The sequence below is a fragment of the Ictalurus furcatus genome, chromosome 19 (genome assembly GCF_023375685.1).
Source record: "Ictalurus furcatus strain D&B chromosome 19, Billie_1.0, whole genome shotgun sequence".
In the NCBI taxonomy this organism is placed as follows: Eukaryota; Metazoa; Chordata; class Actinopteri; order Siluriformes; family Ictaluridae; genus Ictalurus; species Ictalurus furcatus.
This window is the reverse complement of record NC_071273.1, coordinates 9,473,630-9,499,708: the sequence shown is the minus strand read 5'-3', so window position 1 is coordinate 9,499,708 and position 26,079 is coordinate 9,473,630. Positions and strand designations below refer to the sequence as shown.

The 26,079-nt window shown below is 38.6% G+C and overlaps 1 protein-coding gene across 4 annotated transcripts in view; it reads left to right on the top strand.

The window, feature by feature from the left end:
- The window catches only part of sfmbt2 (Scm like with four mbt domains 2), a 64,257-nt gene extending 38,418 nt beyond the window's left edge, over positions 1-25,839 (top strand). For all 4 annotated transcript variants that reach the window (XM_053649957.1, XM_053649958.1, XM_053649956.1 and 1 more), the window contains 15 exons: positions 2,671-2,768; positions 4,225-4,326; positions 4,716-4,863; positions 5,064-5,146; positions 6,214-6,340; positions 7,638-7,751; positions 8,711-8,753; positions 9,205-9,269; positions 10,850-10,989; positions 11,320-11,429; positions 13,877-14,052; positions 17,914-18,083; positions 19,351-19,590; positions 20,584-20,715; positions 20,904-25,839. In XM_053649957.1, the coding sequence (XP_053505932.1) occupies positions 2,671-2,768; positions 4,225-4,326; positions 4,716-4,863; positions 5,064-5,146; positions 6,214-6,340; positions 7,638-7,751; positions 8,711-8,753; positions 9,205-9,269; positions 10,850-10,989; positions 11,320-11,429; positions 13,877-14,052; positions 17,914-18,083; positions 19,351-19,590; positions 20,584-20,715; positions 20,904-21,044 (1,889 nt within the window). In that variant the 3' untranslated portion in view covers positions 21,045-25,839. The remainder of the gene's footprint in view (positions 1-2,670; positions 2,769-4,224; positions 4,327-4,715; positions 4,864-5,063; positions 5,147-6,213; positions 6,341-7,637; positions 7,752-8,710; positions 8,754-9,204; positions 9,270-10,849; positions 10,990-11,319; positions 11,430-13,876; positions 14,053-17,913; positions 18,084-19,350; positions 19,591-20,583; positions 20,716-20,903) is intronic.
- The last annotated feature ends 240 nt before the right edge of the window (positions 25,840-26,079 follow it).

Sequence of the window (26,079 nt, the reverse complement as noted above, 5' to 3'; positions counted from 1 at the left end):
CCGCCCTGAAGTCGATTCTTTTCTCGATAAGAGTTTTATTCCTCTTATACCTCAGCAATATGTCAGTGCTACAATTTTTCATTTATTTAAGAACACGTTACACTTTGTTCCCCCCATGAAACAAGTTAGTTCCTGTTATATAAACAGTAACACTCTCACTTGACCTCTCTCTCGCGCTCTTTTTTTTTTTTCTCACTCTTGAAATTTCAAAAGATGAAAAATGCAGCTCGTCAACCACAAATACCCTCCTACTAATTTCCAGTACATGCAAACAAAACTGTCACTGGATTACACAATGAATAATAAAAAGGAAAGGTGATGCCAAACCTCTGTCAGCATGAGCATGTCATATCGGAGAAGTGGCGTGCTATAAACTTCCTCGGAATGTCAGTCGTAAATGTGTAGCAAGAAAAGCGTGGAAAATGCTGAAGGGTAATCTAGGAGTAAAGTAAACATGGTAGACAAACGATTAATAGTGTGCTTAGGTTTATTGTTTCTTAATCCCATTACTCGCTCAATAATAGTGTGTTTGAATCATGCACTTGGAGTGATTACAGTAAATAAAGTGCAGTTACGTCGGGTTAATAACAAACCACACAGCAGTTTATGTTTCCTATGGGAACTAATAGCCCTGTAGTCTTCTTTTATTAGCGAGCTTTTATTAGATTAGCGTTTCCCTATTGTGTTCCCACTATACACGTTTTAGTTTAGTTTCTTGCTCCCATTCGAGAGATAAAATCATTAATGAACAGTTGAAAATGAGATACAATAGGGGGAAAAATGTGCAATGCAGGTGAACTAACCACTAAAGCACACTACATTATAATACCAGCATAGTAATCATTCTTAATTTACACAAGCTTCTTAGGGAACTGAGGGAAAATCAGTTTGCTGTAACTGTACATTCTGGAAAAAATAAAAAGAACTGTGCTTGTGGGTGTGGGTGTGGGTGTGTGGGGGGTGGGGGCTGGTGTGGAAGTATGAATCATTCAGCTCTTGTTTTTCTGAAAAACAGATCCTTATCATCTTCTCTGGAACTATGACCAATATATATAGACCAAGCTGTGTAATAGATATCTGCATTATATGCAGGATGTCATATCATAGATCGAAGGAATGAAACAAATAATCAGTGACACTGCTATTACCACGCTGAAGTTGATTATTTTCCTGTAATCAACAGCAAGTCCGGATGTGTTTTATTCCCCGTATGCGTAATATCCAACGATATGTCCACGTAATATCCAACGATATTTTTTCATTTATTAACGCATATTTTATAGATTATAGTTACACTTAATGTTCTGTGAAATAAGTTAGCTCCTGTTATTGCTTATATTATAGCAGCTATAAACAGTCATTCCCTCACTAGTCTCTCTTTTTTTCCATTTCTTGAAGTTAATAAGACAAAAACAAACAAACAAAAAACGCAGCTTTTCATGTTACTGAGAATCCCGGAAAGTGCAAAGTCGTCCTGAAGATTCTCCTGTGGAGGAAAGCTTACTGACTGTTATAAATCTGAGACTCCTTCAATAACGATAATGCATTTATTATTAGGCTTAGATTATGTCATGTTCATCACTGTGAATGAGCTGTTACTAGAGAAATGATAAAGCACTGAGCCATTATAGAAAATTACCCACATCTTCTGACCAATCAGATTTGAGAACAGCTCTGCTGTATAAAATATAGAGATGCACCGATACTAAATGTCTCCGCGATATGATAACCGATTATTCAGAGTGATATCGGCCGATACCGATAGTTCTGCCTTTTATGCCTTCTTTTAAATGAATAATAAATCATTCCACAATTCTGAAGGAAATGCAAAAAACTTAATTCTCTCCATTTCAACAAGTTGTTTCACAGTAACTGGTCTCATAAACAGAAAACACACTACTCACATTAACATTAACACATGGACTAAATTCTGAAGATTAAAGTAAGATTTCTTAAATTATTGAATGTTATTAATTCATATTAACATTGACTGAATTCTAAAAAAAACCCTCCTGTTAGTCTCACATTCACTCACCACAAACACAAGCATTTCTACTTCATCACTGACATCAAACTGGTAGTATATAATATCAACTTTTTATATATTAATATTAGCTGCATATGAAATACACTACACTACAAATATATTTTTCTGTGCAGTATATACTTTTTTGTCAACTCATCTTCATTTAAATCTTTCAACAGTGTAGTGGAGCTTTAATTCAGCGTGAGCAGCTCGGCAAAAAAAAAAAAATAGACTCGACGCTGAAGCTCCCGCTTCACTGCTGCAGCGTCCGGTGTAAATTTTTAGCAGTGCAGAGATTACAGAGCTTACAAACTGCAGTTTTGTCGTCATTCCACACAAGATACATCATCTTTACACACAGCACGAAATCCATGTGTTTTCCCGCTCTCTTTTGATTGACAGGATATAATCGGAAAAATTGCCTTTATCAGCTGATACCAATTATGGGCATCGGTGCATCTCTAATAGAATATAATGTTAATGAAGGGACGATTGAGAAATAGATTTTTTTAAAAGAAAAGGCCGATGGACAGAAGGTTATGTAGAGGCGTGGATGAGTGGATAGACGGAGAGCTTGGTTGAAGAATAGACGGATACGTTGAGAGACACACTGATGTATAGCGCTGTTCTCTTTTCCTCTGCAGAAGTGCATCATCTGAGGAGTGCTACAGAGTGGAGCGACGCTGTAGAGAGAGTCATGTCTGCAGCCCTGGAAAACCCCCTGCCTCTGGAGGTCTTTAAGGTAGCTGAGCTTGTGTGCATAGGGACATACATGATAGATGATCGACTGAAGGTACTTCACAGAATGTTGACGGATTTAATATATATATATATATATATATATATAATGTTGAAATTTATTATTCAAATAACGTTGTTAATTGACTTGACATTTGAATAGTTTTATTATTTTAATACTGATTTCTCTTCCCTACAAATAATAAAAAAACTCCTTTTAGTTTCGGATCGTGATCATCACAAATGCTGAGCTTCAAGACACATCATTAAGCATTTTAATACAAGTTACACAATCCACAATCCAGAGTCATTATCCAAAAACAAGCACAAAGTGACTGCTGTACATCATTCTGTTGGCTCCGTCTTGCAGCAGGAATAAAAGCAAATCACTTGTACATACAATCTGAGATTCAGAAGGCTCTGCAATACATTATCTGTGTAACTCGCACACCTGCTCGATAAATCTACGTGTGTCGTAATGCAAGATCCCGCTGTGTTAGTGTCCTGGCTCCTCATTGGCTACGTTTACAAGCAGCCTAATAATCTGTTAATAAGGCGTACCTGAATGAAATGTCTATCCAATTTAATCAGCTCGGTAATAGTTTTAATAATCAGTTAAGTAGTAAAAAAAAAAAAAATGAACAGTAAACCTGATTACTTTCCCTGAATCAGTGTGTGCGTTCTGCACATGTGGCTTCTGAATCACGATAAATCGGTCCAGTAAGAAAACACAGCTCATGTTACAAATCTATTGAAAACAACGTTGAGGTTGGATGGGCTGTAAGATGGGTATCAAAATAATATTCTGAGGCAGATGCAGGATGGGAATTGATCTGAATATTCAGGAGACATTCAGTGTGGATGCAGAGCTTTTTTTTTTTACACGGTTAAATAATGCAATGCAAGTCCCTGTGAATGAGCTGTTACTATAGAAACGATAAAGCACTACTGTCTGAGCCATTATAGAAAATTACCCACATCTTCTGACCAATCAGATTTGTGAATTGAACAGCTCTATTGTATAAAATATAGAAATGCACCGATGCTAAACCGATTATTCAGAGCGATAGGTCTCCTATTGTTGCTGCCTCAGTTGCCTGTTTTGTTAGTTGTTCTGGATAAGAGCGTCTGCTAAATGGCAAAATGGTAGAAAGACAGAGAGATAAACAAAGCCATGGAAATGAGTCAGTATTGCGGAGTAACACAGCCAAAGCCTGACTAATAAGGTGAAGTGTACAGGATACTGTAAATATCCAACATGTAACGAACAACAGGTGAGCGTGGCGACGAGACGAGGCCGCTGCTCGGTAGACACAATGGAAACGGCATCTGGGAGCTGTTAGTGGTCAGGTGGAGGAACTAGAAATGAAGGAATGACAGGAAACCGATACCAGCATTAGAACAAACTGAACACATCCGGAGACATGAAGGTGTGTATGTGCTTTGGGTTTGTGTTGCAGGATCATGCGGATTTGCGTAAACACTCGTTCAAAATGGGGATGAAGCTAGAGATGGTATCACCACAAGAACCCTTCCACATCTGCCCCGTGTCTGTCACTAAAGTGAGCCATATTTCCCTCTCTCTCTCTTTCTCCATCACACACAAACACACACACACACACACACACACACAGAAGTCAGGGGAGATACAGTAAATGTTAACCCACTTTGACAGATTATTTTTTTTCCTCCTTATGCTGAAATGATGGGGGCACTATGCACATGCTATTAACAATTAACACATTATACCTCAAGATATAGACCCCAAGGGTCAACTGGAATATACTGACCCTGTCCAAATGAACGTGACACATGCCCTCATTATTTAAATGCCAAACATGTGATTCTTTGCCTTTGAATGAAATATGATCACATAATAGTCAGACTAGTTGTGACAGGCCAAAGGGATAACCAAAACCTGCTGACCATTCTGTCTGTGTTTCTCATGTAGGTGTATAATGAGCACTACTTCCAGGTCACTGTGGATGACCTGAGCGGTGAAGCCCCGCCCTGCTCGGTGCTGTGTCACGCCGATTCTCCAGGGATCCTGCCAATCCAGTGGTGCTTGAAAAACGGTGTTTGTCTGCAGAGGCCTAGGGGTCAGTCCATACAGCCATTCTGCCCCAGTTTAATTGCTGGTCAAGTTATACTCGTTGCTCAAGTACGAGTGTGTGAGTAAGTCTATGTGTCCACATGTCTATGTTTTCTAATCTTTCTCTCTCTTTTCTTGCTCTCTTGCTCTATTTCTGTCGGTCTCTCTCTCTCTCTCTCTCTCTCTCTCTCTCTCTCTCTCTCTCAGGTTTTCAGTCTCAGGACTTTGACTGGGCAGACTATCTGAAGCACACAGGTACTGAGGCTGCCCCAGATGCCTGTTTCCCCAATGTAAGAACACACACACACACACACACACACACACACACCTACACACACATACGCACACACACACACAAACTTCCACAAGCACACTCTTTCGTTTACACTGTGCACCATTAACCTATGTTCAGTATTTCCAGTTTTTTTAAAACAGTTATATCTTTATTATTGTTTCTTTAAAGCATCATTTTCAGGTTTTGGTCATTTTTAGTGTTTTTTTTTTTTTTTTTTTTTAATTTTTAGCATTTTTATTCATTTTATTTTATTTTGAGTTGTTGCTTTACCAAGCTTCATTCTACATTCAATTAGCTACCATAGTTGCACAACATATGTGTACAGTTACTGACTTTAGCCCATATGTTGCTATATACACTTTGTTAGCCCCCTCTACCCCACCAATATAAAGAGACACATGGTAGTAAAATTGTGATGTGTGTAATGTACTTTTTTTTTTTTTATGTAGACTTTGGGATTCTTTTTTATAGTTATATAAAGCTGCTTGGGCAATTATGTTGAAACTAGAGGATTTCCCATTTTACTGTAGGTGTTTGCCCACAGTGCACCGCTGTGTACCTCTATTTATACACTCTTCCTCATCCTATAGCACCTCTCACAATACACCACGTTACAGAGTTTATGCTTTCAGTTCTTGCTCTGAACACAGTTTTTATTTACTTTACACCTGGTCATTTCTCCAAGAGCACTTTATGGGAAACATTGTGAAGTGTGTTGTGCGAGAGTCTGTTGTGAACATGTATTATTGTTTTTGATTTTTCGCCAATTAGAATTATTTGTCAATTTCTCCACATAGTTATTAATTGTGTTGCTCTTGTTTAATTACGTCTTCCCAGAAAACCTTTTGTTTTGAATCTGCTATTAATTCCATTGTATATTTGCAGTATATGTTTTTGTGCCGTTAATCATCCAGGTTTGAGCAGCCTTTGAACGAACAGTGAATCAATATGTATGCCTCTCTTGTGTGTTTGTGAATGTGGATGACTGTGTGCATGGCTTGTGTACCTATCTGCGTGTGTGTGTGTGTGTGTGTGTGTGTGTGTGTGTGTGTGTGCGCGCAGGCGTCTCTGAGTCGGGGCTTCTGTAAGGATACGTGGTTGGAAGCTGTAAATCCACTTCAGCCAGCTGAAATCAATGTTGCACGCATCACCCAGGTTAAAGGTCGGCTCCTCTGGCTCCGATATGAAGGTAAGAGACAGTGTGTGTGTGTGTGTGTGTGTGATTTTTATCGTGTGTGTGGTCATTTTTATAGTAACAAGGTGAAATGAAAGTGAAAAATGGCTGGCGGTTTGTGAATATAAAAACACAAACGCTGATGTCAGTGGTTGTCCCATTTCTTCCATCTCTTTACAACACTCCAAAACCTTCAGTATTGTTATTCTGGATCAAAAGTGAGATGACAATAACGCATATTCACTATTACTACTGACCTGTTTTTGGGAGGTAGAAGGAAATCAGAGCGAACCAAGAGGAAACCCACATGGACACGGGACAGAACGTGCAAAACTCTACACAAATAATTAACCCGGACTCAGGATGAAACCAGGCAACTCTACAGTGTTTGTTTATTAACAAATCTGAAATACTACTCGTGTGCAATTTTTGTCATTTTATCTGCTCGAGCACTCGACATAGTGAATACTTGAGGGGTTTATCTTAACAAAGCAGGCAGCAAGCCAATGTTTGGCTTGTTCTGTCAACTCACTGGGGTAAAATACGTTATTTGGGTCTAGTTAGTGCCTTTGTTTACATTGAGATTAGTATTACAGCTTTGTGCTGCACTGTACAGAAGTTCCCTTGGAAATAGCACAATAACCAACCCCTAATTTTTAAACTCAAGATCACAGCTTCATTTCTGGAAGGAGTTTTGTTTGTTGTTTGGTACTGGACTTCAATCAGTGCAAAAAATAATGTTCATATATTTATTGATTGTCAGTCATTGCTGTCATATCTCATGGCATTAGTAAATACATGAAGCACTGACTTTATCATATTGCAACAGTGTATTTATGGTAGGGATGGGCGATATGGACTTAAAACTATATCAGGATATTTTCTGATATGTATAGCGATAACGATCTCAGTGATGATATAAATATAGTACCGTGCACCACTGTTTTTGGCTACAAGTGATAGCTGTGATCTTGAGAGCCTCAGAAACACGAACATTGATCTAAAAGTAAAACTGATTTTCTGTAATCAAACCAGTTCCAGATTGTAGAGGTAGCTCCTCGTATAGCTTCACGTCCGCCTTCCGCCGTACTTGTTTTCGCTCTGCACGTGAGCTGCGAACGGGTCGCACGCCGTCGCACATAGGAATACGTCATCAACTAGGCTTTATCCTTATTATCGCGGGAAGACTCATTCTTATTGTGGGGAGAATTTCTACCAAACGATAAGATAATCGCCCATCCCTGATTTATGGTCTAGATTTGATATGTTCAGGTAACTAATTTTAACCTTTTGTTTCTTTCTCTCATATCAGGCCTGACCAAGCCCCTAGCTGAGTGTTTAGTGGATGTTGAGAGTATGGACATCTTTCCTGTGGGCTGGTGCGAAGCTAATGCCTATCCTTTAACACCTTTACGTAAAGCAGTGTGTAAGTATGAAATTTCTCTTCATGAAATGAAGAGACTGTGTCTCTCTGACGTCTAACCTTGTTACTTTGTTTCACGTTCTCAGATGTTACACATCTAACCTCTGCATCTAACCAAGTATTCACCCTCATTTCTGTGAAATGTCGCAATGTAGGTACTGACGTAATTGCAGGCCTTCGACGCTTTATTAAAAAGCAGCAAACAAACCACATGCGCAATCCAAAAGCAGAGTAAAGATTCAGGCAATGAACAAACAGCGAACCAGAAACTAAATCAAAACCAAAAAGGCTCACGGGATCAAGGATTGTTATTGAGCGGTACAAAAGACACGGAGCGTATACTTTGCGACGAACAAAGAAAACCCAAGGGTTATAAATCAAACGCACAGACTAATCAAAGGGCAAACTGAAAACAGGTGAGAGTAATCATGACACATTAGGGAGACAACCAATGACAAGACATGAACCAAAAATACAACAAACATGGCAGCGTAAAGTATGTGATATAGCACTGCGAGCTGCTACAAGCGCTGAGAGGTGCGCCATGCAGCGCTCGAGACGAGGAGGTAATACCCGAGACCTAAATTAGCTGTGGTGCAACCAGTTGTCATCAGAAGTCACTGATGTCAGTATAAATACACCTGTTCCTGGAGTATGTTACCTAAACAAACAGCACAATGAAAACCAATGAGCTATAAAAATATTCTGGAAACGTATTAATCAGAGTTCCTACACTTCCTGTAGAGCACCATTAATTCCATTGCTACAAACCACGCAACCAAGAGACCAACATATACCGACATATTACATATTATGACACATAATACCAATGACGTCCATTTCAGTTCCGGGTTGTAACACTAAACAACGTGGAAAAGTTCAAGGGGGTGAATACTTCTGCACTTAAAGTACTCCATTTTAGTGTGTATGTAATCGATTTTATTGACATTCGCACTCTTTAGGTCAGTCTCAGAAGAAGATTGCCGTGGTGCAGCCAGAGAAACAGTAAGTTACCTGGAAAGTTCACGCTCTGTCTCTGCTTACACTTCCATCCAAATATTTTATCCGCACTCTTCCACTTCTCCAAACCCTTCTGTGAAGTCGCGCAAGATTAACGGCGCAGAGACCTGAGCGCTTTATTTAATCCTGCGTGCGTCTGTCCTCGCATAACAGAGTCATCCCAGTCTCAACACTGCTCTGTTTCATTTCCTCTCCGTGCCACGGCCTCCGAACTCGCTTAACGGCAGGAGACACGAGCGTTCTGCTTTCACTCAAATATACAGATGCAGTTGGGCTCTCCAGAAATGTTGGAACTGTTTTCATCAAGCATGTTACACCTTCGCTATGTTAATGTCGGTTTTGTGAATGCGTGTGCTAATGGAACGCTGTAGAGTAGTTCATGATGAATTAGTAAGTAATTAGTAGTTATTAATTATCCTATTGGTTGTTGTTGCAGGTTGGCTCCTCCACCCAAAGAAAATATTCCTCTCAACCATTGCCAGCCTGTTGCCATGGACCCAGGTTGTTATTTATTTATTTATTATTATTTAATGTAGTAGACTTTTTACTATTGTAGAAGTGGTACATTGAACTGTACAGTTAGACTATCTCTGAAATTCAGAAGTTTTGATGGGGAATACTTTTGATTCTTAGTCTAGTAAATTTTATATGTACTTAGCTTTGTTAATGAATGTTTTTGTTTGTTTTGTTACTGAATCACAATTGGTATGCAGGACATGTACAGATTTGCATTATATAGAGTGACGAACGACGGCTGTAGGTTTACCCTAGAGCTAGAGCAAATAAATACTAAACAGGAAAAGATTTGGTCTATGACCTAACTGTGTGAGTTTCGAATAATAAATGCATATTACTTGCACGCAGACCATGGACGATGGTGTCTTGACAGGGCCCTCTCAATCGGTGCGTGTGGCCCAGGGCGATATTTTTTTCTTGTAGGGTTCAGACTTAGGGGATGTGGCTTGTGTGTGGTGTGCGCATACAAATCAGTTAAAACTGAATCTAACCAGCATGTGAATGACAGCATAGCAAATTAAGCACCACACGCTGCTCAGAGCTGTCTCAGCAGACTGCTGAATCCTCTCTGATTTAACAGTGAAAGCACTTTATAAAATTAAACTTCACACACACACACACACACACACACACACACACACACACAGAATAAGTATTACATGATAAATGAAGTTGGGGTGTTTGAATATGGAATATAGCTATGAAAATATCTGCAGCTCTCGCAAAAACTTTTTTTCTAATATTGTAATTGAAGTGTTTTAATTAAGAATAAAGTGAAAGGCATAGAGATATGTTAATATGAGCTGATGTGTATACTGAGGACCCAAGATTCTTCCAGTATTTCTATAGTAATAGTTTAAGCCGAGTTATCATTACAGTTAAATGATCAAATACAAATAAAATAGACTTCATGTACAACACAGCCACCTGGAGATGATTTCTGATATCAGTGTTGTATCTTTTTCATTCTCTATAAGCAGCACACGAATTATTCCGACAGAGCTTTTTGTTTACAAATGCCACTTCCTGCTGCCGGGAGCAAAAATATTTCCCCCCTCTATTTATATTGTACACATCTTCCTTGTTTGTCATAACCTGTATGATGAGTGACACGTTCCTCTTTACATTTCATCAGATCACACTCTGAGTAAAGCTTGATCAACAGTGACTTAAATCATCTGCTTCAATAAACATTTTGGAACAGCTCTCGGTAGCTCTTTTGGCATTTATTTATTTATTTATTTATTTGCTGACTGCAGAATTTTATCTCAAGATCTCTTTCGCATGCAGCTTCTTGCTCTAATTTTAGCTGATGCACAGTCAGCGTGTGGCCCTGAGCAGCCACACCTTTTGCCCACCCTTTAATACAGCCCTGATTGTTTTGTTTGTTTGCTTTTTTTTATTTGTTTGTTTTTTGCACAATGGTAATTTTATTATTTGCTCTCTAAGATTATTGATTACTGATGCATTGTTTATAAAAATAGCACAAACATCCATTTTTCATGTTCTAGATCAGATCCAGTCCTATGTGCAATTGTAACGTGTGTGTAATTTGTTTACCACAGTTTCTGTAAATGGAAAGTACTGCTGCTCTCAGATCTTTGTGAATCATCGCTGTTTTTCTGGGCCGTACCTCAACAAGGGAAGAATCGCCGAGTTACCACAAGCTGTGGGGCCTGGCAAGTGCACACTCGTCCTTAAGGAGGTAGAGTGGCAGTCCCTCGAGTACTGTGTGTGAGTCTGCAGTAGGAAGAGAGTGAGACAGACAGAGAGACAGAGAGAGAGAGAGAGCGTCTGTATTGGTGATGGGGGTGTGAGATGGAGAGAGTGTGAAACTGGCAGAGACAGGAAAGAGCGATGGAGACATAAACAAAGATGCCAGTATGTTATGATGTCAGCAGTCTGAACGCTAGTTCCATTTTGCTGGTGTGTGCGTGTGTGTGTGTACCTGTGAGATGTCGCGACTTAGTGTGATTCCTCATTCAGAAAGCGCTGTGTGTGTGTGTGTGTGTGTGTGTGTGTGTGTGTTTTGCAGGTGCTGACGATGTTGATAAACTCAGCCTATAAGCCTAGCCGTGTTCTCAGAGAGCTACAGTTGGTGGTAGATCCACAGTGGAACTGTCTGGAGGAAACCCTAAAAGCCAAGTGCGGAGACACACAGACACACACTCACACACAAGACATACAGTCAGATCCATAAATAGAGCACTTTTTATATGTGATACATCTTTGAACGCAAAATTGGCTGCTCAGCTGTTGCATAACACCAGGTGTGTGTTATTCCTTCAATAGTTAACTTACAAGTAAGCAGATAAAAGGTCTAGAGTTGATTTCAAGTGTGGCATTTGCATTTGCAATCTGTTGCTCTTAACTCTCAATATAAAGCCCAAAGAACTGTCATTGTCAGTGAAGCAAATCATCATTAGGCTGAAAAATCGAAACAGATCCACTAGAAAGACAGCAGAAACATTAGGTGTAGCCAAATCAACTATTTGGTACGTTCTTAAAAAGAAAGAACGTGCTGGTGAGCTCAGAAACACCAAAAGGCCTGGAAGACCACATAAAACACCTGGGCTGGATGAAAGGAGAATTCTTTAAATGCTCCAAAAACAATCAGTCAGATGAAGAACACCTCTCCAGGAGATAGGTGAATCTGTGTCAAAGTCAACAATCAAGAGATTTGACCAGAGTAAATACAAAGGGTTTACAACAAGATGTAGTGTGTTGGTAAGCCTGAGAAGCAGAATGACCTGGGACCTGTACCATGAAGCTGGTTGAGATGGCTAGCCAGGTAAGTTTCAGTTTAGTTTGTGCCAGCCCTCTGTTTTAGGTACCACGAAAGTGGCTCGGCTTTTACCGGTGTTCATAGCCATAGCAACTTACGCTATATCAGGGTACATCGCTAACCTGCTCCAGGGCAGGTTAAGTTCTGGGTAAGAGAACTCAAACCCAACTTGGACCAATCAGCTGTGAGCAAAGTGGCATATAAGTGACGCAACTAATTAAACTCCCCAGCGCAAACTGTACGGAGAGTAATAACTGTAATCCGTTTATTCTCATAGTGAGCCTATAAAAGTAAACGTACGCATTTACACAATCAGCAGTGTTCCCGAGCTTTGGCAGCCGCAACGGTGTCACTTTTTGCAGCTAGTGTAGGTTTAAATTCCTCATATTTCTGGAAAATAATTTCTTGCTTTTCAAGCGGAAGTATGCACACCTGCACCCACCCCCCATGTTGAACGCTACTGGCTGTTCCATGCCGAAGTCATGCGAATATGTGCATGCGCGTGCTTGTGGACTAATCATAGCTCAAGGATCAAAGCCTGAGTTGACAGTGTATGTTGATAACTGGTGTCATGGTACCAATAAAGCAAGGATTGGACTGGTTTGGTTTTGTCAACTCGAAACAAATCCCATAACCGTGAGTTTGTAAAACTAGCTTCATGGTACAGTCCCCAGATTAAAGCTAGCTACAAACAAACAAAAACAAGCCCATACCTTTCTGGAACAACATCCTACAGACAAACGAGACGAAGATCAACTTGAACCTGAAGAGAAGAGCATGGCGAAGATAAGGAACCGCTCATGATCTGAAACATGCCACCTGGTCTTATGGTGTGTGCACGTATGGCCGCAATGGCAGTGGTTCGCTTCATGAATTCTGAAGTGTGTAAGGCAGTATTATCTGCTCAGATTCATTCAAATGCTTCAAAACTCACCGGATGGTGCTTCACAGTGCAGATGACCTGAAGCATACTTCAGAAGCAACCCAAGACTTTTTTCCCCCAAGACAAAGAAGTGGAATGTTGTGCAATGGCGCAAAAGTGAATCACCTGACCTGAATCCAATTGAGCTGCATTTCACTTTCTGAAGGAAAAACTAAAGCAAAACTCCCCAAAAGCAAGCAGGAACTGAAGACAGCTGCCGTAAAGATCTGGCAATATATTAGCTAACTCTGTTAAAAATGTTGTAGCTAGCTGAAATGGCATGAACCCAGTGCCATGTCTCACAGTATCACTTTCACAGCTACTGTATATGTTGAACATCTGATAACATGCAAGCACACAGCACAACAAGCTGCAGGCATCCTACTGATTTGAGTGTACAGAGTTGCTCATTGTGCATTCTGTGGCTTATCTGATCTAATCTGTCCCAGATCTCGCCATCTCACCTATTTTTCAAAAATGTACAATGTCAGAGGAAATCCCACCATAAAGTAGTTATATCCTAAAATGTAAAGTGTATCATTTTTTTGTTCCCCAGTTCTATCATTTTGTGTGATATAGTAAAACATCAAACCGTCCTGGGTTTCAGATATTTCCAACATCTATTCAGTATGAAGGACCATGCATTTCATTGGCATGACATTACCTAAAATGCACAATACCAATATGCCATAGTATTGCACTATTTGCATAACCAGAAAACCAATTTGCATACTCATGCATGCACATATTTCATAGAATTGAGTGAGGCAAAATTTTCCAAGCAGGACGTTGTTGTTATTGTTTTTTCTTCTTCTCCAAACCGGCTTCGATAGCATACTGGGGACACACCGACAGTGAATTTGTGGCTTTGTGTTTTTCCTGCAGGTATAAAGGGAAGAGTTATCGTGCAAGCGTGAGGATTGTGTGTTTGGCTGAGCAGGTGGCAGATTTCTGCCGCAGAGTGTGTGTGAGACTGCAGTGCTGTCCAAACCTGTTCGGCCCCACACTCGTCTCGGAGAAGTGTCCGGAAAACTGCTCCATACACACCAAGACCAAGTACAGTAAGTGTTTAAAGATGTTAACAGGAAGAGACAGGAGGGAAAAGATGGGACAAATCTATTAAGAGAATAGGAGATGTATATTAAGAGTAGGGATGCACCGAATGTTCGGCAACTGAAATTATTCGGCAGAAAATAGCAAAAAAATAAGCATTTTCGGTGTTCGGCCGAATAAGTGAAAAAGCCGAATAAATTTGACCAAACAATGACGTGTTTGATGACGCGACCAAATAGCCTAGCAACCAGAGTGAGACGCGCGAATGTCACGACCTCGATGCGGGGACGCGCGCATGCACGAGCTACATGCTTTTCGGATGTTGACGGAAGTTTACTGTGGACACGTGCGTTTGTTTTGTTTCTGTTCCGGAGTATTCTGTCACGTCGCGAGATGTAAGGGAGTAGAGTATGGAAGCAGGTAAAGACGTATTTATTTAAAGGCAGGCAGACAAATCCAAATCGTAATCCAAAAAACGTAGTCAAGACAGGCAAAGGGTCGGGCGATCGGCAAACAGGCATAATCAAAGTCGCGGTCACAGAAAACAGGGTCAAAACACAACAAGAAATATGAGCTAGTACTATGGACTGGGAGCGGAAAAACCAGCGGGGACTAAATGAACTAAGCTATAGTTTAAACTAACTAAATCTATCAAGGAACATAACATTAACAATGTATCTAACTATACTATATCTACTATAATACTCCGCGAGGTGTACAGAGAGGCGAGCGGTATATATCCCCAATATAATCAGCCGTATAGAACCGGATAGAACCATTTTTTACACTCTTGTCAATGCACTTTTTGTTGTAGGCTACAGAGTGTTCCATTCTTTCAGCAGTCAGTTATAGGTCTAACATAGGCTATTCAAGGGGGGCTCAAAGATGACCACAAAAATATTTTTATTTTACTCATTTATTTATTTAAAGTTATATTGTGCCTTGTTGGTAGCCTATGCCTGCTGGAATGAAAAAAAAATGTTCAGTGTTAAATAAATATTTTGAAATTGTAGTTTTTGTAATTGAATTTTTCTTTGAAAAGCAAGACAAAATAGTAAAAAGCACATTTTGACTATTTAATTTATGCAATGGTGAAAAAAAATCTCAAAATAAATGGAAAGAATGCGAAAAAAACGTGTTCAATATTCGGCCTTTGGCTTTCGGCCAAGTTTTTCATTATATTCGGTTTCGGCTTCGGCCAAGAATTTTCATTTCGGTGCATCCCTATTTAAGAGTCAGGAAGGAGAGACAGTAGATATCTTAGGGGAGAGAGAGAGAGAGTTGCAGACAGATATATTAGGAAAGACAGAAATATACGAGGAGAGGGAAAGAGAGCGAGGAGAGAAGAAAGGCCAATTTCACTGAGACAAATGGGAAGAAATAACAAGAAAGATGAGAAATACAGAGATAGACAAATATTTTCTATATACACATGATATGTGTATTATGTACCCATGTACAATGTATTATATATGTTAAAATATAATACATAACGAATAAAACAATGCAGGACATGCTGCTGTAGAAAAATAATCAACGACTATTATTCCTCTTATACTTTATAATATATTCCTGTAATTTTTTTATTGATTAATGAACGACACATGGACCTTCTTATCACTTTATAGTTTTTGTGATATGTCCACAAAACAAGTTAGTTCCTGCTATCACTTACGTTACACCAGCTAAAAACAGTCAACCGTTCACCAGCCTCCATTTTCTTTCTCTCTCTTTCTTGAAGTTAATAAGTTCATTTACTTAGCAGTCCTCTGTCCTGAAGTCTTTCCTGGATCAGAAAATCTAAAGTTACAGCTTTACCTTTTACTTTACCTTTACTGTTATCAAGCACCGACACTGGAGCGTCCTTATAAAAATGTAAATAAATGTCTCTCATCTCAAAACGTCACCGTACCAAGAATTACACACATTATTTAAGTAAGGAATAAAACGCTCCAGACCATGCAGTTCTAGGAAAGTAATCCACAGCGGTATGGTATGATACTCTTACCAACCTGAAGTGGATTATTTTGGTCTGGAGTATGTTATGCTGCTTAAACTACAATGTTTCATTTATTAATGGACACCGTGCATGTTACCGGTTAAATAGTAAGATTTAATGTTGAAGTTAGTTCCTGTAATCACTATTTCCTTACCAGTCTCTCTGTCTCTCTCTCTCTCTCTATCACTCTATTTCTCTCTCTGTCTCTCTCTATCGCTCTAGTTCTCTCTCTATCGCTATCTCTATCTCTCCCTATCTCTCTATCTGTCTCTTGTCTCTAAAATGCAGCTTGTCATTTTACCAAGTAACCAGAAAGCGTAAACTCCTCTGCCCTGAGTACTTTCCCACGCTGGGAAACTTTGCAAAGCACTATGACTGTTACAAAGCGCGACACTCAAGACTCCTTCCATGAACGTTAAATAAATATCTCCTAACAAAATTCATGCATTAATATAAACCTAACATTCATGTTCCAGCCGGAACTACAGCCCGAGCCATGCTGTTATACATAAATAACGCACACCTTCTTACCAGTCAGATTCGAGAATTCAGCCGTGCTGTGGTGAAAATCTGTTTATTGAGCACTGAATATATAAGTCCCTTAAAAGAATGAATGCATTAATAAACCTTGTAGCTGGAATTACCGTCAGAGCTGCTGATATAGAAAATGAATCATTTTCTGACCAATCAGAATCATGCATTTAACAGCGCTGTGGTTTATTGGAATTAAATTGACGTTTCCTCCTCTCATAATTCCAAGAGGTTCTGGTATTTAAGTGTGAATATATTATGGATCCAGTCAGTCCACAGTGCACTATGATATACAGTATTTTTGCTTTAAAAAGCATTTGGTTTGATTTTTAGATTTAAAAAAATAAACACTGCAAAAATGAACTGTCTGATCACTATTACCTGTCCTATGTTAAGTTAGGCGTATTATATATAAAATATATGCGTACCGTGTATAGACATATTAAATTAAATTGTATTATAATATTGTTTACGAGGTCTTCACAGTGTTTACCTACTCATAAATAACTCTAGCATTTATAGCAGCATTGCATCACATCTAGCCTAAAGACGTGGAGTACTTAATTATATGTTAACTCATGATAGCGTTTTATTTCTATGGCTGAGAGAATTCTATTATTAACTCTGAAATAACACATGAAATTATGCAGCGATTCAATATTTTATTCCAGTGTAGCCGTCATGAAGCTTTGCAACCTCTTATAGTCTCTCTGCAGTGTGTGAAGAAATACAAACATGCTGTGCACATGGCTGCTTTCCTACTTGTTTGGAGATTATACTGAGATTTAAAAAAAATAATAATAATAAATTTGGGCCCAATGACTGATCCCCATTGTAGAAATGTAAAATCGTAAAAGAATTTTTGTTTTACAGCATTTGGCAGACACCCTTATCCAGAGCAACTTACATTTATTTCATTTATACAGCTGAGCACTGGAGGGTTAAGGGCCTTGCTCAAGGGCCCAACAGTGGCAGTTTGGTTTTGCTGGGATAGGAACTCATGACGTTCCGATCACTAGCCCAACGTCTTAACCACTGAGCCACTACTGCCCAGTTTTAAGGGATAGAAGGGAGAGAAACAGGGAGAATGAACGCAGAGACATATTTTGACTAGGAAAATGAAGGAGAGAGAGAGAAAGCATGAGAGAGAGATATTTTAACTTGTATAATAAGATGGTTTTACATTTTACATTCCAATTGAGAATGACACATTTCTGCTGTCAGGGCTTGCTCTTCTTCACACACACACACACACACACACACACACACACACACACACACACACACGTACATCTATTGTACATGCTAAATGTCTTGGAAAAATATCTGTGTTTTGTAGCGCATTACTATGGAAAGAAGAGAAAAGTGGGCCGTCCCAGTCTGGGAGAGTGCACTCAGGAGGGCGACATGGCCAAACCGGCCCGCCGCAGAAAGAAGCGCAAAGCCGTCTTTGTTCAAAAGAAACGCCGCTCTACTGTTACAGGACACCACGCCGTGGAGTCAGCTCAGGTCGCATATACATACACACACTCTAAACCCCTACATCCTGTTCACTATTGAGCAATAGTTTTCTTATTAAATGCCCAGGCCATGAATTTAGATTCTAACAATTTTATTCAAATTCTATTAGTATTGTAGTACATTTCATCTGCACCTAACTGATTAATAACCGATAGATTGATAGAAATGGAGCAGCAAAAACTCTTTCCATGTTTGAGTATCATTCGAGTTGTATGAGCTCAGCTGGAAGTGGAAATACAGTAAGAGACAGAGGAAATGGGACTAACATTAGCTATTTCTTTCAGATGTACCAGAAACACCAGTCTTTTTTTTTTTTTCCAATTAACCTGAACATGCTCCATTTTAATTTTGAGCTATATTAAAAATATCATTTACATCCATTTTCCCGATCATTAAGAGCGCTGAATTATCTTAACCCATTTAAAGCAACATTCATTTTGCAGTTATATTAATAAATGGATTTTTTTTTTTTCCTTGGACACCATCTCTATGCCTTTCGCAATTTATTTAGCAGAAATTAGCAAACCTCCATGTTATATTCGTCTTACCATTGTAACGAGTTAAAAGATGTATTATTTGATCATTAGACCCAATTGCTGGAATATGGTGAAAACCATTGTGTATCTGTCCACTGGGCAAACATGCAATATTGTAAAAAAAAAAAAAAAAAGTAAAAAGAAACAAATTACTTATTTATGTTCTATAATCTGTTTGTTTTTGTTTGTTTGTTTGTTTTTTTACTTTTTGCTCCATTTAATATTGATTACAAATAATATTAATGTATCAGTGCAGTCCTAATCTGTTATTATGAGTTGTTAATATTGTGCCACTTTATGTTAACATTTTGAATGGGTCTAATTTGCCCCAAATAGATTTCAAAGGGTTTAAAACGCTCGCTTGTTCTCATTGAAGTCAGGTTTCTGATGTGTTTTGAATATTAAAGAGCTTGTTATTTAATGCTTCCACAGACAGAGTGAATATTAAGGGGAGTACAAAAAAAAATCCAAAAAAGGAAACATCGTAGTTCTTTCATGAAATGTAATGATTGAGATTCATTTGTACTAATCTGCCTACAGTAATGTTTTCTTTCTAATGGTATTTAGCTAGATTTGACATATACCTGCTACTTATGGCATGACACAGTGCTGTATTCCAGACATGACACCATTTGTTAACTAGTTACATGCCATATCAAATAACACAGTTCTTAACCAGTGAAAATCATTCTCAGACAAAAAATCTCTTCTCCTCACAGGACAGTGATGATTTTGACGATTTTGACGAGGACGAAGAGGAGGAGTCGTACAGTGAGGAGAGCTCCAGCTTGGAGCTGCGTGAAGAGGCTCCTCTGCGCTTCTCTACACGACGAGGCCGACCCTGCAGGTCTCACACTCTGCCCGGGACTGGGGCATCTCCAGAGCGACCATCGCTGCGCAGATCCACACGCTCACTCTCTTACACACACAACCAGGCAGCCAATCACGCACACCCAAAGGTATTGAACTAATTTATTCGAAAAAATTTCAAAATCATTCACAGGATACTCATGTGAGACATTTGCCTCGTACCTCCGGTGTTGGGGGTTTGAATCCCGCCTCCATCCTGTTCGCGCAGAGTTTGCATGTTCTCCCTGTGCTTCGGGGGTTTCCTCCGGGTACTCCGCTTTACTCATACTAGTCCAAAGACATGCATGATAGGCTGATTTGCATTTCCAAATTGTCGGTAGTGTGTGAATGTGTGTGCAGTTGTGCCTTGTGATGGCCTGGCGCGCCACTTCAGGGTGTTCCCCAAGTCCCCCATGACCCTGTGTAGGATAAGCGGGATGGAAAATGGATAGATGGATGGATGGATGGTTGGATGGATGGATGATGGAGACTCATGGACTTCAGCAGATAGTCTTCAAATTTTAGAAGCGGAATGAGAGAATAGATACAGATTACTCTGCCATGCTTATTGTCTGACAGCTTTTGTAAACCTCAATGACCTCATCTAAAAGAAATACATAAATTAAGACAAACTAGACTTGGCATTCAATTAGGACAAAAGAAATGGCATTCGATGAAGGTAGTGTGTGTCTACGTTAGCTGACAGCCAGCAAGATTTAGTGCATGGAACGCTTTGGAGGCGCTCTTTCACCTTTTATTCGTCATTTTGTCATATTCAGCTCCGCGAGCATTGCTTTTATGGAGTTTTGTGGCTGCCATTAAATGTAAATCAACTGTGTCGTGAACGCACTTGGTAGTTTATGGGCGATCGGCATTCATCAACATACGCATGAGTGTTACCGACACTTTTTACACACAACTTTACTAAAACTCGGATAAACGAAGTCCACATACAGAAAAAAAATACACACAGTATGTGATACTCACTTCACTTACTTACAAATGAGCTGTTACAAATGAGCTGTCTGATTTCCTTTTGTACATATAATTACATTATGTGTGTGTGTGTGTGTGTGTGTGTGTGTGTGTGTGTGTGTGTTTAGATGGCACATACAGAAGAGGAAGAGAGCCGATTGGTTCTAGAGAGGAATCCACTCGAGTGGAGCGTGTCAGATGTGGTTAACTTCATCATGTCCACAGACTGTGCCTCGCTAGCCAATATTTTCCAAGAGCAGGTAGACACACACACACACACACACACACACACACACACACTTAGACCTAGTAATACAGCAAAATTAGATTAGTTTATTAACCAAAGATTAAAAGCAGGCCAGGACATATCCTCATTGTTGAACTGCATGACATGGCCAGCTAATTTAGACGCAGTGAATAATTATTCTCTCTCACTTTCTCTCTGTAGGACATTGATGGTCAGGCCTTGTTGTTGCTGACCCTGCCCACTGTTCAGGAGTGTATGGATTTAAAACTCGGCCCTGCAATCAAACTCTGTCACCAGATCGAGCGTGTTAAAGTGGCCTTCTACTCCCAGTATGCTAATTAAGCTAACACAGACTAACATCTATTTCTCTCAGTGGATAAATAAATACGCTTGATACACACTGCTCAGGGGTTCTCACACCGTCAGAAATTTTTTTGTTCAAAACTGCACAACTAGCTATATGCTGCGATGCTCAAAGCACAGCGCTTTCCTGAAGAACTTCTGCTGAAGAACTTCTGCTAACCCCTCTGCTGTTTATGATGAAAGGATTATATGTAAGGATGTAACGGATGACGGTGACAACTCTTGAAGAAATACGGAGCGACGGTCTGATGTACTTCGTGTGGATGTTGAGGTTACTGAAGCAGATGTCTTTTTGGAAAGATCATTTCTATTACGAATAGCAGTTTTAAGGACTACAGAGGGTGTTTCTCAATACCAAAAAGGAGAAGAGTGGACTTGAATTCTCACAAATCTACCTTAATATCACCAACTAGGATCAATTTGACATGTGCTTCATTACTGATACTTACCTGTAGTGCTAATAGCAGCTTCCGAAGCATTTAAATAAATGCTTGCTAAGTCTGTAGTTGACATGACATGGCTGCATGTATTACACTAGGATCGGGTGTATTGGATCAATGCATTTAAAAAAAAAAGAAAAAAAGAAAAAACAAGTCTGTACAGGATTTAGCAGAGTGTTTTTTTAGACTTTTTTTTTTTTGGCGGAAAACTACTTGAATTGCGAAATCGCAATCGCACGAAATAGTTTTGCACGGTCTTTTGCAGCGTTGTTTATTGGTAAATGAGGCCTTTTCCTGTATTCATGTCAGACACACGTGAATCGAAGAGGGATTTGGCCGAACACGCATTGTGATAACGTCACATGGCCCAAATCTGCGGAAAATCTGTGGTAATTTTGAAAAATTTTGCAGCGTTTCCTTGCGTTTGTGTTGATTTCTGTGATCCTGCAGGGACTGAAATGAACTGAGGCCTGAGGCAATCATACATCGGTTAGTATTCATTCAAATTGATTATGAATAGATCATTATCCAAAACAGACAGACAGCTGTTAAAAAAAAATAAATAAATGAAAAATTAAAAAAAACAAATGAGCATTTTTAAACTGATGTGTAAATAATCGAATAGGCTAGCAAGGTGGCTGTGATACTTACGGTATGACTTTGACTTAGCGGTAGATTCTGAACAAAGGGAGCATGTTTACGGCTTTCATAGCGCCATATACCTGTGCCTAATTTTTTATTTATTTTTTGGATATGCACAATCAACACTGTAAGAATTCAGAATATGTGTACATATGCACATCCGCAAATAACAGCCTGGTGCCATCTCAGGAGTCTCATCCTGAGGTGATTCATCTATTCTACCCATTAGTGTATTCCAACGAAGTACAGAACTTTCAATTCATTCTCATTAGTCACGTATCGATGAATCACTGATATGTGGGAAGCACATAACCCAGCTGTTAGAACCATCCTTGCATACTTCATTAGAAGCACTGAACTTGCAGCAGTACACAAGAACACATATTGAGAAACACCCAATGTTCCTGTTGAACAGTTGTGATTAACTACCAGATCTGTCTGCATTTTCCCTTCAGAGACCAAATGATATTGATATTTATAAGTGTAATTAGATTTGAAGGATTGGTGTATAGAATTAAATAATATATTTGAGATATTTATTTTGGCCTGAGAAACAGGTGCTCTCATGTTGGAATTTTTTTTTTTTTTTTTTTTTTTTTTTGGTTGGTTAATTGTTTTGTTTTTTTCTGTTTTTCAAAAGGGGACAGTACGGATTGGTACATCGTTCCTTATTTCTACCACTTTGTAAAAAAAAAAAAAAAAAGAAAGAAAAAAAAACACTGGATACTGTATGGAAATGTTTCATCATCTATGCAAAAAATGGACTTTTCTACTTTGCTGTATGACCCAATGCTTCCCTTGAGAACTTTGTACATAGATTGTGTACTGATTTTAGTACCTAATAGTAAAATCTAGTTTTAATACAACATTGTGATGCACTGAGAAAAAAAGAGCTTTTGTAATGTTTTATTATTATTATTATTATTATTATTATTATTAATATTATTATTATTATTATTTACCAGAATCAGAAAGTATCCTTCTTACCAAGGGGAAAAAAGTCAAATCAAGTATAACCATATGACAGCGATGCAGGGGCAGAGACACTTAACCAATATCCTGTGACTATTTATGCATCCCACTAAAACGAAACGGTTGTTGAACAATACTGTAAATCACCCACTGCCCATAAAAGAGTAAAAACATTTCAGAATGTTATGGAGTTGTTTTACTCTTACACTTTAATGGCGTCATCACTGAATTTGCATGGTAAACAAAAAAGCAAGCACATATATAGGTGCATCTCAGAAAATTCCAATATCATGAAAAAGTGGGGTTTTTTTCCCTTAATTTAATTCAAAAAGTGGGACTTTGATATATTATAGATTCATTACACATAAAGTGAAATATTTCGATACTTTTTTGTTTATTTGTTTTAATCTTGATGGTTATGTCTGAAAGCTCATGGAAAAAAAAAAAATTCAGTATCTCAAAATATTAGAATAAAGAATTTATAATACCGAAATGTCGACCTGAGAAGAGCTCTAATCAGCTAATTAACTCCAAACCCCTGCAAAGGTTTCCTGAGGCTTTAATCTCTCAGTCTGGTTCAGTACACAACCACAATCATGGGGAAGATGAAAGTAAATGTTGTATTTCATTTGGAAATCGAGGTCCCAGAGTCTGGAGGAAGAGTGGAGAGGAACAGAATCCACGTTGCTTGAAGTCCAGTGTGAAGTTTCCACAGACAGTGATGATTTGGGGTGCCATGTCATCTGCTGGTGTTGGTCCACTGTGTTTTCTCAAGTCGAGAGTCAATGCAGCATCTACCAGGAGATTTTAGAGAACTTCATGATTCCATCTGTTGACGAGCTTTATGGAGATGCTGATTTCCTTTTCCAGCAGGACTTGGCACCTGCCCACAGTGCCAAAACTACTAGTAACTGGTTTGCTGACCATGATATTACTGTGCTTGATTGGCCAGCCAACTCACTTGACCTGAACCCCATAGAGAATCTATGAGACACCAGACCCAACAGTACAGACGAGCTGAAGGCCGCTATCAAAGCAACCTGGGCTTCCAGAACACCCCAGCAGTGCCACAGGCTGATGGCCTCCATGCCACACCGCATTAATGCAGTAATTCATGCGAAAGGATTAAAGCCCTGACCAACCAAGTATTGAGTGCATAAATTAACATACTTTTCAGAAGGTCGACATTTCTGTATTCTTTATTCTAACATTTTGAGATACTGGATTTTTGATTTCCATGAGCTGTAAGCCATAATCATCAAGATTAAAACAAAAAAAGGCTTGAAATATTTCACAATATGTAATGAATCTATAGTATATGAAAGTTCCACTTTTTTAATTAAATTTCGGGAAAAAAAAAAACTTTTCCACAATGTTCGATTTTTTAAAGATGCACCTGTATGTTATAGAACTAGAGTAAGAAAAGATAGACTATATAGCTAGATCGTTACACTTTATAATAACCTTATCTTACAATAATCTCAAATTTATCAGCTTTGTACTTCCATAACGATACTGCATTTGTTTAATGTAAATATACCTTTAAAGAAAGGATTCAGCCTCATTAAATGCCACATGGTCAGTGCGCTCAATCACATGAATGTCATGTGACTCTTACCAACTTAAACGTTGCATTCACATGCTTACTCACAGTTACATACAACATATTTTGGATTAGCTAACTTGAAGATGTGTGAAGTGAAGACAGTTTGAAGTGTACGCAATAGTAGCTGTTCTATGAAACAGGATTATGGGATTACATATTTTAAAATGCTCAACTTTTACAACAAGCAAAAAAAAAAAAAAATGAATAATTACATTATAGATTGTTCTGAAAATAAATTTTAAAAAAAAGTTCATTACATGGAAGATTGCATGCAAATGTTTCTTAACCAAATAATAGACAGGAAGAGCACGCTTCCTGTTAACATGAGGAAATGACCTCAACATAAATTTAATGAGAAATATGAAGACTTCCATTTAATAAGGTACAGTCAGTCATTGTTTGCACACTAACTTATGTAAAGCTCAATTCTGTCCAGAGGTAAAATAACCAAATGAGTAAATACTGTCCTTTATATTATGTTATATTATATTATATTAAATATTACTATATCATGCTATGAAAGCTTGTACACACATGATAGACTGAAGAAAGAGAAGTAAAGAGCATGACAGCAAAAGAAGATTCCAAAGAAAGACTTACTTAAAGCTAATGCAGTTGATACTTGTCTATGCTGAGTCATAAGGAAACTAATTCTGTCATAGTGGAAATTTAGCGAAATTTACGGGCTTTCACCTGTACATCTTGGTGCACAAAAAAGAAAAACAATATGGCAATGGCAATAAAGATTTCTGCTCATGATACAGGCCTGTTAGTTTTGAAGAGTAAGAGGCTCCTCGACCTTCACTAGAAATGACAAACACAGAGGAATATAAAGAGCAATTACAAGGATCTAGATCACATTGAAAAGTAAATGTAGTGTACTTTTTACTCTATATAACGTTAATCAAAAATTTTACATTCACATTGCTCTCTTTTCTCCATATGTACTATAGAGCATCAGCCAATGCATATGTAGTGTCTGAAGTTTGTATTTATTTCACGTCAAAATATTATTGTTTGCTTCAGCAATAGACGTTTCATAAAGTAATAATTATGGAAGCCCTGAAGGGAAAGGTATCAAATAAAAGAAAAAATGTAAAAAGCTTGTTCCTAAGCTAAATTTCCAGATTCTCTGTCTTTTATTTTCTCTGGGTTGAGTAATAACACAAACAGTTGACCGAAAAATCATTACCATCTGCAGTTTGACCATTTTAGCCAACCTGAAGTCACATTTTTTTCTATAGTTGAACTGCTCTGGAAAGGCAATATATTAAAAGAAATATCAGAAGATAATTAGTTTGTGGTCTAAATTGGTACAGCGTTCATTTTTGCCAGTTAGTGCTAGAGATTATTA